This window comes from Terrapene carolina, unplaced genomic scaffold, assembly GCF_002925995.2.
Source record: "Terrapene carolina triunguis isolate 2854851 unplaced genomic scaffold, T_m_triunguis-2.0 Scaffold85, whole genome shotgun sequence".
Lineage (NCBI taxonomy): Eukaryota > Metazoa > Chordata > Testudines > Emydidae > Terrapene > Terrapene triunguis.
The window spans coordinates 34,470,521-34,487,400 of NW_020664436.1; the positions used below are offsets into that span (position 1 = coordinate 34,470,521).

The window sequence follows — 16,880 nt, forward strand, 5'->3', positions numbered from 1 at the left end:
TTTGCTTTTCTTTTGGTAACTGTACTGAAAACAACTTGCAAGCCAGAATCCATCAATGCTTCAGGTGTCATGGTTTCCTAAGGCAATGTGAAGAAGTTTCACCTGTACTCAAACAGATGGCCTTTGACCATAGTAACATTTTTGGCATCAAGTGTTGAAGCAACTCAGCAACTATTGCTTCTCCTTTTGTAATATTATAACAATGCATCATTTAATCCCCAAACCACATTTGAGCTGGCTGCCACTGATAAATGTCTTACCAGAGCTGCTCATGATGAAAAATCACCCACAGGATTTTTTTAATTAAATGCTCCTGGAGTGTAACAGTTTAATATTTTATTAGTTTTGTAATGATTCTAATTACACAGTTCTGTTTTACGTATAGATACAAGTGGCTTAGGTGTGGAGAGCTCTTTTCAAAGGATATGTTTCTTTCCAGAAGGTAGAAATGACCAGAGAGCATGCCGTGGTGCTTAACCTTGAGTACAATGCTTGGGCAATACTTTCCTTTCCAACTGCTCACACGTGGAAGATATGCTTGTCACAAGGGTGCTATTAGGACTTAAGTGTCCGTATTTGAATGCAGCGTAAGTGTAATATCTATCCAAGTGTTTGGGCTGCTGAGTATTTTCTGCCACTGACGTTTTGATTGGGGGTCTGAATCCCAGGTGCCAGCTGGTTCTTCTACAGGAAAGTTGAAACAAAAGGGTAAGGCTAGGTGTACATGAGCATTTCTGCCCTAACATAGAATCTCTGTTCTCCATTATTTCTTCTAATGCTTTGTCTCATTATGTAACGCCATCCTTAGATCCACGAGTGTCAAACTATTTAATTCAGTACAGTGAAGACACTATGTATTCTGCAGCAATCTGGATTTAAATTCTGCATTCAGGACCCTGATTGCTGCGGCGGCTCCATTTAAACAGAAGTATATTGATATAAATATGGGAAATTAAAATCAGCACAGCCATGGTTGGGTTTATTAAACAATTTATCTGATTGTAGCACTCTACTGTATCACAGAAACTGTCGGTGAGGAAGCAGGCTAGGGCAGTGGCTGTCAACCTTTCCTGACTACTGTACCTCTTTCAAGAGTCTGTCTTGCATACCCCAAGTTTCACCTCACTTAAAAACTTGCTTACAAAATCAAAGATACTGTCACAGCACACTTACTGAAAAATTGCTTACTTTCTCATTTTTACCATATAATTATAAATCAATTGGAACATAAATATTGTACCTACATTTTGGCGTATACTATATAGAGAAGTATAAACAAGTAATTGTCCGAAATTTGTTTGTACTGACTTTGCTAGTGCTTTTTACGTAGCCTGTTGTAAAAGTAGGCAAATATCTAGATGACAATGTAGCCTTGGGAAGACCTTTGTGTACCCCTGGTTGAGAACCACTGAGCTAGGGTGTTTGAGCTTCTGGTACCCAGGAAGGCAGATTAGAATAAGTACTCTACCTAGGTGCTTCTGCTAAAATAATCAGCAGTGAAATAATTAGGAATGGATATGTACTGTCACTTATTTTCAGAGTCCCCGACTCAGCGATGGAGCTGTTAAGTTAGGAGAGCAGGCATTGGCTTACATGCAGCTCATATTTTTAACCATGAAGCTTACAGATCAGTTTTAAAGGAAGAGGTGCCTTCTGCAACAAATTCCATGGCTAGAGAATTATATTGCACTGTCCTATTCCTTAGCAGAAGAATCACCGGTCTCTTGTCTTAAAATCTACTTCAAAGCATGAGACCCTTTTGGTACAATTGCTCTGAGTGGTGCTCTGAGAGCAGGCCTCCACTACTCTGCATTGGAGTGAACTTACACTCAGTCGCATGCTGGTGCTGTATTTGGTGACAAAATGGAAATACAGCAGCTGTGTGAGATGCACAGAAAAGCAGTTGAGCAGATTAACTGTTTTTCAGCTTGCACAGCGTGTCTGGCAGATGGGCAAACAAGACTTACAGGTGTGGCTACACAGCAGCTGGAGGTGTGCTTTGCAGCATGGGTAGACAGCCATGTGCTAGTTCTGCTCAAGCCAGCACACTACAACTAGCAATGTGGGTGTGGTTGCATGTGCCGCAGCTCAAGCTAGTCACCCGCGTCCAAACCTGCCCAACCCTTAGGTATGTGCTCACATGACTGGCCCAAGCCTGCTACATACACCACCCCAGCCCCTCTACAATTTTTAGCACCTTAGCTGGAGCAGAGCAAGTCTTTGTTTGCCTTGCTGTGCTAGGAAGCCCATTCCTAGCTGCCCCGTAGACATACCCTAGAGCTCACTGAACAAAGCCAATGAGGCTGAGCCTTTGCCAGATGAACTCATCCCCATAGGAAAAGTCGAAGTAGGTGAACTTGAGGCACCTTTGACTGCAGTGGAGCAGAGGCGCATAGCAAGGTTATTCAAAGGGCCTAGCTAGGTGGAAAGAGAGAGAGCATATATGACAGAGGCTTACTTATCATTAAGGCTGGCAGGCAAGATGATAAAAGCTAGGTTAGCCAATGCTAACACTACGACTTGGGCCTATATTAACCTTTAGAAAACTGTCCAGTTGCCCCTGAGGAATTCGCTGCAGCACCAGCACCTGCCCCTTGCCCCAGAAGCTAAGATTTCATTCAATAAAGAGATGTTTGGAGCCTTGGTAGTTAAGAAAAACTTAAAAATATGAATATAAACTGGTGTAGGGCTGCCTGCCTGAGCTGGCAGCGAGCCTGAAATGCTGCTCACTCCCTTGAGCTAAATGGGAAGTTTTCACATTGTGTCAGCAAGTTGAACTCTGAAGCCTACTGATGAGGATTTAAATCTGGCCACTTAATCATTTCTCTGCCAGTTATTTTAAGGGAATCTGCCACAAAACCAAACCATGGCCCTTGCCTTCCTGGGGGCCTGACCCTCCAATTTCCCTCAACCAAGCCACCAAAATTTCCAGCTATTCCCCACCCCCAACAACTTTCATGCAGCAGCTATATTGCAAAACTCTGCAGCAGCTTGAACAAAAATGGGGACAGAAAAACAAATACCCATATAAACCCTGGGGCTATGTACAGACAGCATTTATTAATCACATTCAGATTTAATGCAATAAATCTCTCCATTTTAAAATGTAAATGAAGCAGTTGCAGAATTTCCTAAGTGATGCAACTAGCAGGGGGTCCTTGCTAGGCCTCTGGTAACCAGAAGTGAGTGCGGTGTTGTGAAGCTTTGAGTTCTGTTAACTGGGTGGGCATTGGTTTTAAAGCATTAATTAGCCAAGCTGTAAAACGTTAGGGGTTGACTTGGTCTGTGGTCATGTCAAAGGCGGGATGGTTGTGGGAAAGCCTGGCAGGAGCTAAAGCAGTCAGACAGCAACGCCAAGTAGGGAGTGGTTCAAAGGAATTCTCAGCCCCGTTCTTTGGTAAACAAGCTAGAAAGCACGACTGCAGTAATGTCACCTGATGGACAATGGCTGACGCCAAAGCAGCAACAAGGGGCTCCAGTGAGTCAGTTCCAGAATAGGGTGATTTGACAAGCAACAACTGGTTGGGCTAGTGGGTGTGGTCACATGCTGGACAGCAGGTGAGAGTTTGACAATGGGTGCATATGAAATTAGGGCCCCACAAGCTACCTGGGGCAGTCCAGGCAGAGGTTAATAACTACAGCAAGAGAGCTCAAACAGAGCTTTCTGAAATGTTAAAGAAGAACAGAGTTCTACCCTTGCCTCTTCTAAGATAAATTATGCAGAAGTTACCAGTAAGGCCCCAACTGGGCAAACACTTATGTGCACATGCTTAAGTTTACACCTGTTCTATTGAATGGGACTAACTCACATGTGAAAAGTTAAAGGCATAAGTGCTTGCAAGATTGGGACCACTCCCCCTTCTTTCTTCAAACTTGTCCTCCACACCTAGCTCTATCATGAATCTGTAAGAAAATAGCCAATTAAGACTGGACAGAATGAGAGGCAGATGAAGAGAGCTGGCACCTACTTTACTTATTTGTAATTATTTTTAAAATCACACTTGTATATGCAAGTGGCTGCCCCTGCCTTTCATAGGTCTGCTGTCTGTGTTCTTAGGCCTTGATCCCAAATCCTGCCCCTAGTTAGCAGACCTCTGTGCCCACATGGAGCCCCATTGACTTAAGTGGCACTTTTCACAGGCATAAAGTGAAGTATGTGCATAAATATTTGCAGGATCAAGGCCTAAGACTGTAAGTGCTTCAGGCCAAGGGGTGTTTGTGTGTGTGTGTTTGCATAGCACCAGTCCTGAGTGGGGCTCTAACTGCTACTGCATTGTAAATTATTATTATTGTTATTGTTATGTAAAATGAGTATTGGAGTGTTTCTTTTGTCTTCAATTTTTTAATGATAAAAGACTTACTTGTGCTAAGCCTGGCTCCCCCCAGGAACCGGTCATTTGAGCCAAAAGATGCCTGGTCCCAGACGGCCAAGTCCAGACAAGATTGCCGTAGCTGAGATGGGGTCACGCCGTCAAAGACAAACAGGTGCTTCCACTGAGGACAGGCTTCTTTCTTCAGGACAGGAGACTTCTGTCTTATCTCACGTTGGTCCGGGAGAGTGAGACAACTTCCAAAAAGGAATAAAATAGATGTTGGGTGAGGTCACTGACCTAAAAGATATTACCTCACCCACCTCATCTCTAAGTGTATCTCACAGTCGGGGGGGGAAGCATTTAGTCTAATAAGATAGGAAACTTCTCATTGGAATGCTTTGACTAGTAAAGTGAGGCATAAGTGTGAAATGGTAGTATATTAACACCACTTTTTCTTTCAAATCGTAGGCTTGATCCTCCTCCCATTGAAGCCAGTGGGTCTATTCCCATTAACCTGTATGGGGAGTAAGAATGAGCTCCTTTGGCTCTGCTTGCTGATCCAATTGTTAGGGACCACTGTAGCAGCCTTTGCTTCCCAACAGCAGCTGCTCCCCCAGCCCATCCAGCAATGCCTGCCTAAGAGCAGCGTTTCTCTCACTCACAAAACTAAAGAGACCATTCCACCTCTGGTAAGGTGCTCTTATCAGGTACGAGACATACCCTCACTACAGGTATCCAGTATCCTGCCTCCTGCTGTGTACGATGCTTGATTGTAGGAAGGTAAAATGAGCCCATAGTGCTAACTCTGCAATGCTGCACATGGGAGAAAAATTCCTTCCTGACCCCTGAAGTGATGGAGCAGGAAATGTGATTAGCTCCATCTGAGCTTGCACAGCGAGAACGTGTTAGGAAGGTAATACAAAATGACAGCAAAGCTGAGTGTGCATGGGGTACGTGTTTCTGTGATATGCCGACTGAACATAATAGGGTTTCACATACAAAACTAAGTGACAGCTTTCACCGAATGCACCCTTCCTAATCACCGTGACAAAGGCAGGATGGGGGTGGTCTCCAACAGATATGTGTACTTGTCACCTACATCAGTTCCAAACATTCTGACCTAGTCATAGTACTAAAAGAACTCTTCTGAAATGCCTAGAATGAGTAGGATAATAGGTTTCCTCTCCCAGTGAGTATAATGCCATAATTCACTTTGCAACAGCACAGCTCAAAGCATGAATTAAGAAGACAGGAGTGGCTCTCCTCCCTTGTTGTTTATAATCACATTTCCTAAGTGTTTTCCTTTTACTGCTTCAGAACTTGACATTTAAACACTTTTGCAACTGTGAAACCTCAGTATTCAAAGCAGAGATTAAATCTCAATAACTGGTGGAGTTGCCACAAATCCTAAATCTGTCTGAACAGGGCCTAAGGGTCAGATTGTGGCCCCTTTACTTACGCTGGTGAGTGCTGCAACCTCAGGAGCTACTTGGGTAAATGCTCATCATCACAAGAAAGGACTCCACAATCTGGCTTCATACTCAGGTGTAATGAAGATCTACTCCCTGGTATGTGTTAAGCTAATGTTTAGCTCCATGCAGAAGTGGGTGATGGTTTTAAAAGATTCTAAATCTGAAGTGTTAAATCTCAAAAACATACCCTTTAACAAATGAGTTCAAAGTGCCACCACTTCTCATCACAGGCAAGTTCTTGGCTCCAAGCACCACAAGGTGAAGCTGGCCATCCGCACGTGCTTGGTCTTTTATCCCTAAAACAGAAACATTGCTTATAATTAGCGACCAGTGTGTGTAAATGGTTGGCTAGTTAACACAGGGCTAAGGGAAGGAAGGAAAGTTACTAAACACTGTTGCCCTGAAGTGAGGAAGTGCAGCGTGTTTGCTGAACTGCAGAGATATTTTAGACAACAGGAAAGGTTTGAAAACACTTTTACAGTATGTGATTTCAAAAAATGAAGGGAGGGAGGAAAATCAGTGGCATGATGATGAGGAAGCTTTACCAGGCAGAGTCTGTTCAAAGACCAAGCCCCCAATGCACCTGCAGAGATCAAGGGAGCAATCCACTCTGAGGCAGAACCAGCAGCAGGGACAGTTGGCACAACCCACAACATGATGCACCTTGCGTGTGCGTGTGTGTGTGTGTGTGTGTTTGACAGAGGAGGAACACACAGGTGAGTATAGAAAGGAGAGAGGGAACAGACAGCATGAGGGAGGAGGAGGATTGAACCAAGAAGGGAATGGTGACTGGGATACAGGGAGAGGAGATGGGGATCCAAGGGACAGAAAGAAATAAAACTAACAACTGACTTGATCTTTCCACTATTTCCTTCCTACCTCTATGTCTAGGAGATCTGCTGTAGGAGGCTAACAACAGCCAATGTAGCCACCTCTGGAGCTCTGCCCTGCAGTGCTTACTATTATCCAGCGAGCAAAAGAATATGAAGCTGTCCTAATCATCGACCCGCTACAGTTTTTCCTTCCTTCAGCAGTGACTGCAGCATTTACAGAAACTGAATCCCAGTTAGAATGAAAAGTTAAACTTAACTCCACTGAGGAACAAAAACAGTCTGAAGAGTGCAGTGCTTGTGCCTAGCAGACATTTCCCCATCATCTGATTTACCAAAACTGAGTCTCTAACTCCAGAGGGGTCCTGGGGTGGAATAACTGGCCTGCTACAGCTCAGGAATGAGGTGCACTGGCAGAGGTCTGAGGGCACAAGCCAACTTCAAGAGCATCTGAGTGCACTATGCCAACGCCACTTTAATAAGCACATTTATACCTGCTTTTTTGGTGTGAAAAGGAGAAAATGTGAGACTGACAAATCTGGAATTCAAATAATTTTACCAAGTTTTTGTTTTACCTTAAAAGGTTTCTAAACCATTGATATAATCACAACACAATACGTGCCACAATATGCAGGGACTATTTAGTCAAGCAGAAATAAGCCCCTATGCAGGCAGTGTTTATACCCAGATGCACACACAAATACTTTGTCTGTCTCCATGTTTTCATAGCCAGAGTAATTCATACAAGGCTGAAATACTTTGTACCTCCTCTCATCTGCTCTTCATACTGGCATTTTTTAGACTGGGATGGTAAGATCAGTTTTGCACACACCAGGAGTTCTCCATTGTACTGAACCAGGTTGTCTTCAGGCTTTTCAGACTGAAAAGAGAGAGACACAAAGTCTGTATTATTATGATCATCCTATACCACCTCCCCTTCTCCTCATTCTCATTTTTCACCTATATCTGGAACATTCCCGCCCATATGCTGGTATGGCAGGACTGGCCTGCTACATCAAAATTTCATCCTTCCTCTCTATGATCTAGTAAGGGTGGGCCCTGATACAGCTTTCACTATATGCTATTTTTTTAAAACACAATTCTTTTGGAAAATTAAAAATGATAATGATAACCTAAAGTCTAGGAGTCACCTTCACTTTAAGCTGGTACCAATTGAATGACTGTGTTGAATTGTCTTCAAAATTCCAAGACGCCAATGGAACAACCACTTCTCCAAGGAACACCCTTCGCTTGAGTGTTTCTGAGTGCCACACAGATATTTGAAGCTGTCGTGTTTCCAGCTGGGAGTATTCAATCTTATACTAGAAAAAAGATAAATAGCAGTACAGGATTAATGAAAGCACATATGCACAAACAAGACCCAATCACAACACAATCACCGGTCTCCGCTCAAAGGAAGCCCAAGAATGGACTTGCTGAAGGCATGGAGATCTAGATTGAGCAGTGTTATCTCAGCTGGGACTGGGAAATCTGCATATTGTCTGCCCACACTATGCTTGTCTCTAGCCAGTGTAATGGCCCCTCACTTCTAAAACATTGTATTCACTCACTTTTAACATTACAAAAATAAAACAGGACCACCTATGTCATTACCTGTGCTGCTAACACCTTAGATGAATAACCTGAATTTAAGAATCTAAATAACTTTTCAAGCTCTTTGTTCTTTGCTTACTTTTTGCACCTCACTCAGCTGAGACAGCAATATTGGACAGGCCAATGTCACGTTCTAGTTCTCCAGCACTAGCATAATGCAGTTGTGCTTGGGTCGGCAGCACCGTGCAGACTAATATTTAAAGTGAAGAAAAATAACTTTTGAATTGAATTATGTTTAAGAATCACGAAAACAGTTCTCTTCACAGTGGGCCTAATCTTCATTTACTCGACGTCCTCTTTGCACTGCTCTGGCCACATAAAGCGGGGTAACTGTAATTTACTGCTGCTTTAAGTCCCTTTAGAGGGCCAGAGCAGAGTAAAGGGGCCCCAGTATAAATGAGATTTAGGCCCATTACATTCTGTAAAAAAACCCTTTTTATGTTATCAAATCTAAGTTTGGGTCCAAAGCCTGTTTTCTGGCCTCCTTTTAAGATGTAATAAATAAATAAAGATATCCTAACTCCTAGAACTGGAAGGGACCTTGAAAGGTCATTGAGTCCAGCCCCCTGCCTTCACTAGCAGGACCAAGTACTGATTTTACCCCAGATCCCTAAGTGGCCCCCTCAAGGATTGAACTCACAACCCTGGGTTTAGCAGGCCAATGCTCAAACCACTGAGCTATCCCTCCCCCCAAAGGACAATGTCTCCTGTATGACTGCACACATCTTGAAGAAGCAAGAGCACAATAGAGGCCACCAATTGGAAATTACCTGGGCTATTTAGATTTATGGATTGGATGGTGTTTGAGAAAGTGAAAGGGCTGATACACTGCCAGAGCCGTAATGCCTCTCTCTGCCACCTGCGCACTGTGTTAGAAGTGAGCCAATTCTCAGTGGTAACACAGCCCTGAATCTTTCCTGGAAACAGATTGTGCCAAAACACACTGACCTGTTCCTTATAACAGGAACTACTGGACTGTTCACTCACATGTTTAAATGAAACAGGTTTATGAAAAGTACTCTAAGTACACGTACAGGAGTAGAGTGAACATGCTGTAGTCATGGAGCTTGTCCTTGTAGGGAGCTTCAGTGGGAGTTTTGGCTGAGTAATGGCTGCAGGATTGGGCCCAGAATCTGATTTCTGCATCTCATGTCATGCAGAAGGACTTGAAGATAACATATTGACTCATGGTTCCCTCACACAGTTTAGAATATTTCCCATTCCCATCCTGTTATTCTCCACTGCAGACTGAGCAAGACCCTATCCTATTTTACTCTGTAATTGTACAACAATAATTAGCAATAATGGCCCATGTGCTTCACCCCCTTCTCTCACTTTGCAGTGTGGAGGGGAATAAATCTGTGCAAAAAGTCACAGTGGAGCCACGCAGAAAGGGAAGTAGCTATGCTGGACACTTCTCCACTCCACATAACTATCTTTGCCCTCCTCTGCAAAACATCTCAGAGGCCCAAAGCTGGCATGGCAAGCCGTGAAGGGAGAAGACACCCCAAAATTGTGGTTGATCTGTAGGAAAAGCCTTAGGTAGCATTAACGCCTGCTGCACCCTCAGTGACTCTCCTCTGCACAGCTCTGCCAGCAGACAAGGGGCACTAGCTGTGCCATACTGCCACGAAAGGGGGCATCCGGCAGAGAAGCATAGAGCAGGAGTTCTTCTGCAAAGCTAGCCAGAATCTGGGACTTCAGAGTCCAAATCTGGGGCTTTCCTCTCCTTTTGAGATCCTCCCCCACCATCACCCACTCCACACCCCTGCTGGTTCTGTGGACTCAGGGGAGGAGCAAACACTACAGCTTTATTAGAGTAGAGGAGTCTGGGCATTAATCTTTCCCCTCCCATGCAAATGACATCATCAGATTCCATTGGGGCCCTTACTACCTTGCACATCATTGCAATCCCTCAGTTACACATAATGGCCTTATACAGGATGGGAGGTAAGAACAGCTGAGTTCTAATCCCAGCTCTGTCAGTAACTCACTGCAGCCTTAGCAAGTCATTCAAACTCAGCTTCCCCCTCAGTCAAATTGGGATAACAACACTTATGGACTGCACAGAGGTGCTGTAAGGATTCATGAAATAATGCTGTAAAGCACTTTGAAAATGAAAAATTACAGCCACTCTTACTCTCTACTGTGATGATTAATGTGTTGTAAATGAACAAGTCCAAACACTGATGAATGAGACATCAATTGTGTTGGGGAAGAAAAAGGAGGAAACTAACACATAGGATCTATCGCTCCTTTGAGCAGAATAGGAATTAATGGAATAGCCATGATTCATGTAGCAAATTGCAAAGAGACACTCCCTTTGACATTCACAAAAGAGCTGTCAGTTCAAACAGATAACAGTACAAAGTACTAATTTTCCTTTGTAATATACACAATTAGTCTATGTAACCATAAAAAGATATGAGAGTTTCCTTTTACCATATTTCCGATCTCTTTAGCCAGAAACTGCAACAGAATTCAGTCAACTTTATGTTTTCTATGGACAAAGCCAGATGTTCCTTTTTTCTGCCAGCTTGCAACTTATTAATAGAGCTGTACAGAAATGTACAAGAGGCTGCTTTTATTCTGATTGGCATCCATCATTAGTTAATGGTTAGGTTTACTTTGACCCCTAGAATTGAAGGGTGTGGCACAATTCTAAAAGCCCTTACACAGGGCTCTCAAAGTCAAAGGGAGTTCTGCTCACAGAGAGCTTGTAGGATTGGACACTAGAAGTGGAGACTTTGCTCTGCAAGTGAGAGATCTTTCCAGGTCAAAAATGTTTACAAGTCACCTTTAAAGTTTCATGGAATGCCGGATCCACTGTGTTCTTTTTAACAGCTGTCTTCCGTTTACTCCGAGAAGATTTATCAGGAAGCAAATAAGTCTTTGCATACCTTGCAATTAGAGAGAGGGTTGGGGGGAGAGAGCAAAATTTAGGACAGTTCAAACTGAGAAAGAAAGGGAAGGAAATAAAGCAGCATGTTCCCCACTGTCTAATCCTTGGCACATTCTGAATTTTTCCAGGGTATATTCAGTGCTGGTTAATGGTGCCTGACAACCTCTATTTATCAACAGAATGGACAGATACAGTGCAGTGTTCCTCACATACTGTCCAGTTGATGTGTTTCAATCCTACCCTGATCATCTCTAAGAGTTAGAGGGCAGGTCAGTTTCCATGACCTCTCAATCGTTGGTCTCTGCTAAAGGGGCCTTGGGCTGGCTATGGGGTGGGGGGATGACAGCGCCACCCTGACCACAGGACCCTGGTTGGTCATCCACCCATAAGGCCGGCTCTGCCCGCACCCAAAAAAATGATGATCACCTCCCATACCATGCGACTCTCATGTCTGCACTGCCCACTGCTCAACTCTGAAGGCAGCGCCTCCATCAGAAGCAATGCAGAAGTAAGGATGGCAATTCTGCAACCCCCCTACAATAGCCTTGCGACCATCACCACAACCCTCTTTTGGGTCGGGACCGCCATGGTTATAACATCATGAAATTTCAGATGTAAATATCTGAAACTCTAGAAATTGACAATTTAAAAATCCTATAACAGTGAAATTGACCAAAATGGAACCTGAATTTGATAGGGTCCCTGTCACATAAATAACTCATGTTAAGCAATATTCTCTCTGAATGAGAATTCTATGGACAGACAATGGTCTACACCATGGAGTATGAATCCAGAGCCAAAGGTGATCGATGGCATTATGGATGCCCATTATCTGCTCGTAGGGCCTGTGGTGAAGGAGACAAATTCTACCAGAACATTCTTTAAAAATGTAGTATTTTATTTTTAATTTATAACAGTATATAACTGTTAAACCAGTCTGGGTTAAATTCTGGGGAAACTGAAGATCAGTTGTAGCTTTCAGCAGCAATGCACTGCTTCCCTGTGCTTCCCAAGCCCCTTTGTACTGTGTGTATTTTAAAAGCCTTTTCAGCAACAGGGAGTCATGCAAACCAACCAGCCATAGCTCAAACCAGCCAACAAGCTGACAGTTTTGACAGTTTGCTAGCATAAGTGTTGGAAACAACACCTACCCCAGCCAACTTCTGTGTCAAGTGTTCTAACTGTAAACAATGCCTGTACTTTTTCCTACTGGCTGAGAGTCAGCACTCTCTACACCAAATACAGAATGTAATGTTCACTACTACATGGAACTTCCCACACCACGCTCTCAGATTTTTGGTGATTTGAATGCTGGCTACGCCACCAGGAAACTCAAGGGTTATTCAGTCACTTATTAAATATTCCCTAACTGTATTAGCTGGCATCCCAACAAGGATCCTTTTATTAGGGTTCAGTTTTATGATCCTCCTCTGCAAAAGACTCAATGCCAAATTCTTCCTGGTAGAATCTAAGCATAACTCTGGAATTCCAGCATGCTTAGTGTTGGCCCAGCTGATCCAAATGCACTCAAACAATGTATTACAGCAGGGTCAAGCACTAACCATACAGCTGGACATTCTGCCCGATGAATTTCCATGAATGACTTCTGCCATGGAAAGACAGAGAGAATCATTCATAAAACAATAACCAGAGAGGAGATACTGGGTTAAATGTTCCAACATTAGCACCTACATTGCAAACAAAAAACACACAGGCATCTTTCATACACAGAAATGGGTACTTTTTGCACAGGTAATATTTATATTATATTTTATCATTAGCTGTCCTAGCATTTTACAAAAGCAGAGATTTGTAGTCTCATTTTATAGCTGAAGACAACAAACACAGACGTGTTAAATAACTTGCCCAGTGTCATGCAGTGAGTCAGTCGGGAATAGAACATAGATCTCCCAACTTTCTGTCTCATGCTGGAACCACTAGACAATGAGTGTACAGGCATTTTTTGCAGGCACAACTCAAGTGCTAATGGTCTGACATCTGGGCCTCTGTATAAATTGATATGTGTATAGTACACAGTGGCAAGTCGGACACACACACGTGTGTATCTTGAAAAACTAAACACCTTGTTTTTGGCTTTTTCTTTTGACACCAAAACACTTACGGGTTACACTTTTTCTTCTTCTCTTCTCCGTAAGCCAGGTTCTTGCAGGCCTTGATGCAGACTTCTAAAGTGCAGGCTTTAAAGACATATCTGATGGCAAACTCTATTTCTCCTGTGACATTAACCATGTCAAAATTGCCAGCCTCGGTGCAAGTGCTGTTAATGCTATATAAACTGCCCTAAGAAAAGACCAGGATTAAAAAAAGTGAGTCCAAATCCAATAAGATAAAATAGTTTTTCTCCCTCAATCTTAATATCTTTGCACCAAACTGACTGCTAAAGTCATAGCAAACAACTCAAAACCAACACAATACGTGCATAAAGCTATTTCTTCACTATCCATACTAGGCCTTAAATAATAACTACTGTTGAAATTCTACTAGTTCTTCATTTTTCTATAAAGAATTAACCATCTTTATATAGTAAGCTTCATGAGGTAAGGGCAGTGTCTTCCTCTGTCCTCCATATATGACTGAGCATAACTATCCTATAGGCACTCACTGTATGAGACCATATCTCTATCTGGAAGTTGACTCCCACAAAAATTAGTATGTGACCAAAAAGAGGATTTTTTAAAAAGCATGTGATAGGAACAATATGGATACTGGACTGACCAGCACTCACTGATGTCAATGGCCAAAGTCCCAAACATCTAAAAATGTACAGCTAGACCAGGGGTTCTCAAACTGGGAGTCATGAGGTTATTATGTGGGGGGTCGCGAGCTGTCAGCCTCCACCCCAAACCCCGCTTTGCCTCCAGCATTTATAATCGTGTTAAATATATTTAAAAGTGTTTTTAATTTATAAGGGGGGGTCGCACTCGGAGGCTTGCTATGTGAAAGGGGTCACCAGTACAAATGTTTGAGAATCACTGAACTAGACCGTGTTTGTCGTATGCAGCCCAGAGTAACAGGCAGTGCTGAAGTACACAGCCCTAGAAAGAGCCCGAGGAAGTGTTGTAGGAAACAAAGAGGGTCACTTATTAAACATTCCCTAGGGCTCCCCAGTGGCATATTTAAAGGGAATAGCATACTTTTCCTGCATAGCCAGCCAGCACTGGGTACCAGTGCATAGGGGAGGTGGACCCATGGCTCCGCTCCTCCTTGCCCACTCTTTACCCTCCTTGGGGGGGAGGTTTTGGGGTGCAGCCTCTGTGCTCCCCCAAGCGCCCAGACAGCACTTGTGGCCAGCTCTTACACAGGCCCTGAAGGTGGAGTGAAGAAGGAGGCTTTACTCCCTTTTGTGCCCCAGTGCAGCCCCATAACTGCAGGGGATAATCTAGCTCTCAACGTATTGAACTATGTATTTATTCAAGACAGTTTTGGTTTCTCCTCTCCATTCTTTTTTAATGATAGGCTTTAATGTGAGTGCTTCAGGGTTTCCTTTTAAGTACTGTTACCAGCAAGTGAGTCCTTAAGATCTTGTTATTACAGCAATCTCTTCTGACACTAACACCTTCATGTCATCAGTATTTGACATCCCTCCTTTTGAAAAAAATAGTCCCGTCCCATTCTACACCCCCACCCCAGCTTGGTTAACCAAGGAGTTCTTACTTTGCATGCCTGAGCAGCTAACAACACAGGCTAATGTTTAGAATAGATTGTATCTTTCTGCTCTGCAATTGTTATTTTTAATTTGTGCAGCTTGCCAAGCAACCATTTCAAAATTCACAACAATGTCTTTGACTGAAGTCAAAGAAGTCACCTGCTCTACCTTATAAGTTCCAAGTAACACACATTGCTTTTTTGGCCTGAGGGCGGAAAGAGAAGTCCTGACAGGAGCTAGGGTTCCATTTTGAACTGATGTACAGCTCATGTAATCCAGCTGACCTCACAGGATGTAGGCCAGAGCAGCAGTTAATCTCTGTTGCAGTTTTGTTAAATTCTACTCACCCCCTCACCACAAGGAAGTAAATTATTTGACAGCTAAGTAAAAAACTCGTTCATTTTTCACTATCACTCATCATAGGAAAGGAAGGCAAATAGATTTTGTGCCTCAGCTGATAGATTTTAATGACAGTTTTGCAAAGCTGCCCTACTGTTTAGTTCATTGAACCTCTTATTTATTCAGAGGAGCTGTATGCTTATTCCAAGCAGTGCTCCTCAGGTTCGATAGCATTAAGTGTTCCTTGTTTTCAGCAGGCTGTACAGTGGCTTTAGCAGGGGTCAGATCCTCAGACAAAAGCAGGCATTGGAAACATTTAACAAGGAAATACCCCTTCCATTTGGTCCTCCCTCATAATAAATTAACAATGACCTCCTGTACTCAAGCCCAGCTGGCAGGAGTTGGAGCGACACCATCTTTAGGTTAAAGGATAGATTTTGATGAATTGATGATCAGCATCACAGAGCTCCCCCATAACGAAGGTGCTTGATAAAGCTGGGCCTCCCCTTTGACAAGACAGCAGGCGATATTCCACTGTTTAGACTGGGCTGTCCATAGTACAGCCAGTGGAGTCCCAGAATGCATCCTGCAACTGCCCTCCAATCCACTGCAAGCTAGGTTGTAATGGGCTTGACCCGGATGCAAGGTGGGAAAGATGCTAGGATGCACAACCCCCCTCCGAGCTTCTCCAGAGCAGTGGGGCAAGTACATCTCCATACTACCCCCCAACACAGAGCTGTGGCTTACAGGCACAAACTAGCCCTATATCTCAGATACAGAGGTCTGACTCATGAACACAAGGGTTTCTAACATGAGAGACACCAAGTCCATTCTTCCATTCTGAAGGCTTTGTCCCTGGTCTATGGTTGTTTTATCATTGCTGGGGTATTTATCCAACAGGTAAAATATCTATTCATGTATGAAGGAATATACACCTCTACCTCGATAGAACGCTGTCCTTGGGAGCCAAAAAATCTTACCGCGTTATAGGTGAAACCGCGTTATATCGAACTTGCTTTGATCCGCCGGAGTGCGCAGCCCCGCCCCCCCGGAGCACTGCTTTACCGCGTTATACCAGAATTCGTGTTATATCGGGTCGCGTTATATCGAGGTAGAGGTGTATAATTATAAGCAATTATTAGGGTTATGTTCATTTATATTTTGTCAGAAATACAAGTTAGGTAAATCCCTTATATCAATGGGGTTTGTATTTGTTTTTTCCGGCACCTTGTCCCATCCCTCAAAGAAAATAATCATGTTTGAAAAGGAAAAGGAGGAATACAGGCAGATCTCTACAGAGAGCAGTAGTGACTGTCATTCAAAAGTCAACTTTGCCAACTGCATCACAGTTACGACCTATGCTAAGAGGAATTGTATGGCAACTCAGATACAACTGTGTGGTGAACTGTTGGCAAACACCGAGGACCTGATTGTCCACTGCCATGCATTTTGTGTAGTTATTCACACCTCTGCAAAGTGTGTGTAAAATTATCTCATTGTTCTGTCACTAAAAAGCAGGAGGCTGGTTCAATTATGTTTGGCCCCTAAGAGCCATTTTAGTTTCCTTCCTTCTTAACTCCAGCTCTGAAATGCCTAGACACTGCAGCTAGGATTCCCACTGTGTCCTGACAATTCCTGTCAAGTCATTTATAACATACTGAAAGCATTACCCTCAGTGACATACAGTTAACATAACAGCTAATCAAATAGACTTTAAAACCCTTGTTGCATTCACTTCTGATT

The 16,880-nt window shown here is 43.3% G+C and overlaps 1 protein-coding gene across 1 annotated transcript in view; it reads right to left on the minus strand.

Moving 5' to 3' along the window:
* Positions 1-437: 437 nt before the first annotated feature.
* The window catches only part of SYTL3 (synaptotagmin like 3), a 48,691-nt gene continuing 32,248 nt past the window's right edge, over positions 438-16,880 (minus strand). Inside the window, exons 9-15 of the mRNA XM_026649573.2 lie at positions 13,254-13,432; positions 11,027-11,129; positions 7,767-7,937; positions 7,381-7,495; positions 5,973-6,081; positions 4,362-4,567; positions 438-684 (exon numbers count right to left, since the gene is read on the minus strand). Of these exons, the coding sequence (XP_026505358.1) occupies positions 563-684; positions 4,362-4,567; positions 5,973-6,081; positions 7,381-7,495; positions 7,767-7,937; positions 11,027-11,129; positions 13,254-13,432 (1,005 nt within the window). The 3' untranslated portion in view covers positions 438-562. The remainder of the gene's footprint in view (positions 685-4,361; positions 4,568-5,972; positions 6,082-7,380; positions 7,496-7,766; positions 7,938-11,026; positions 11,130-13,253; positions 13,433-16,880) is intronic.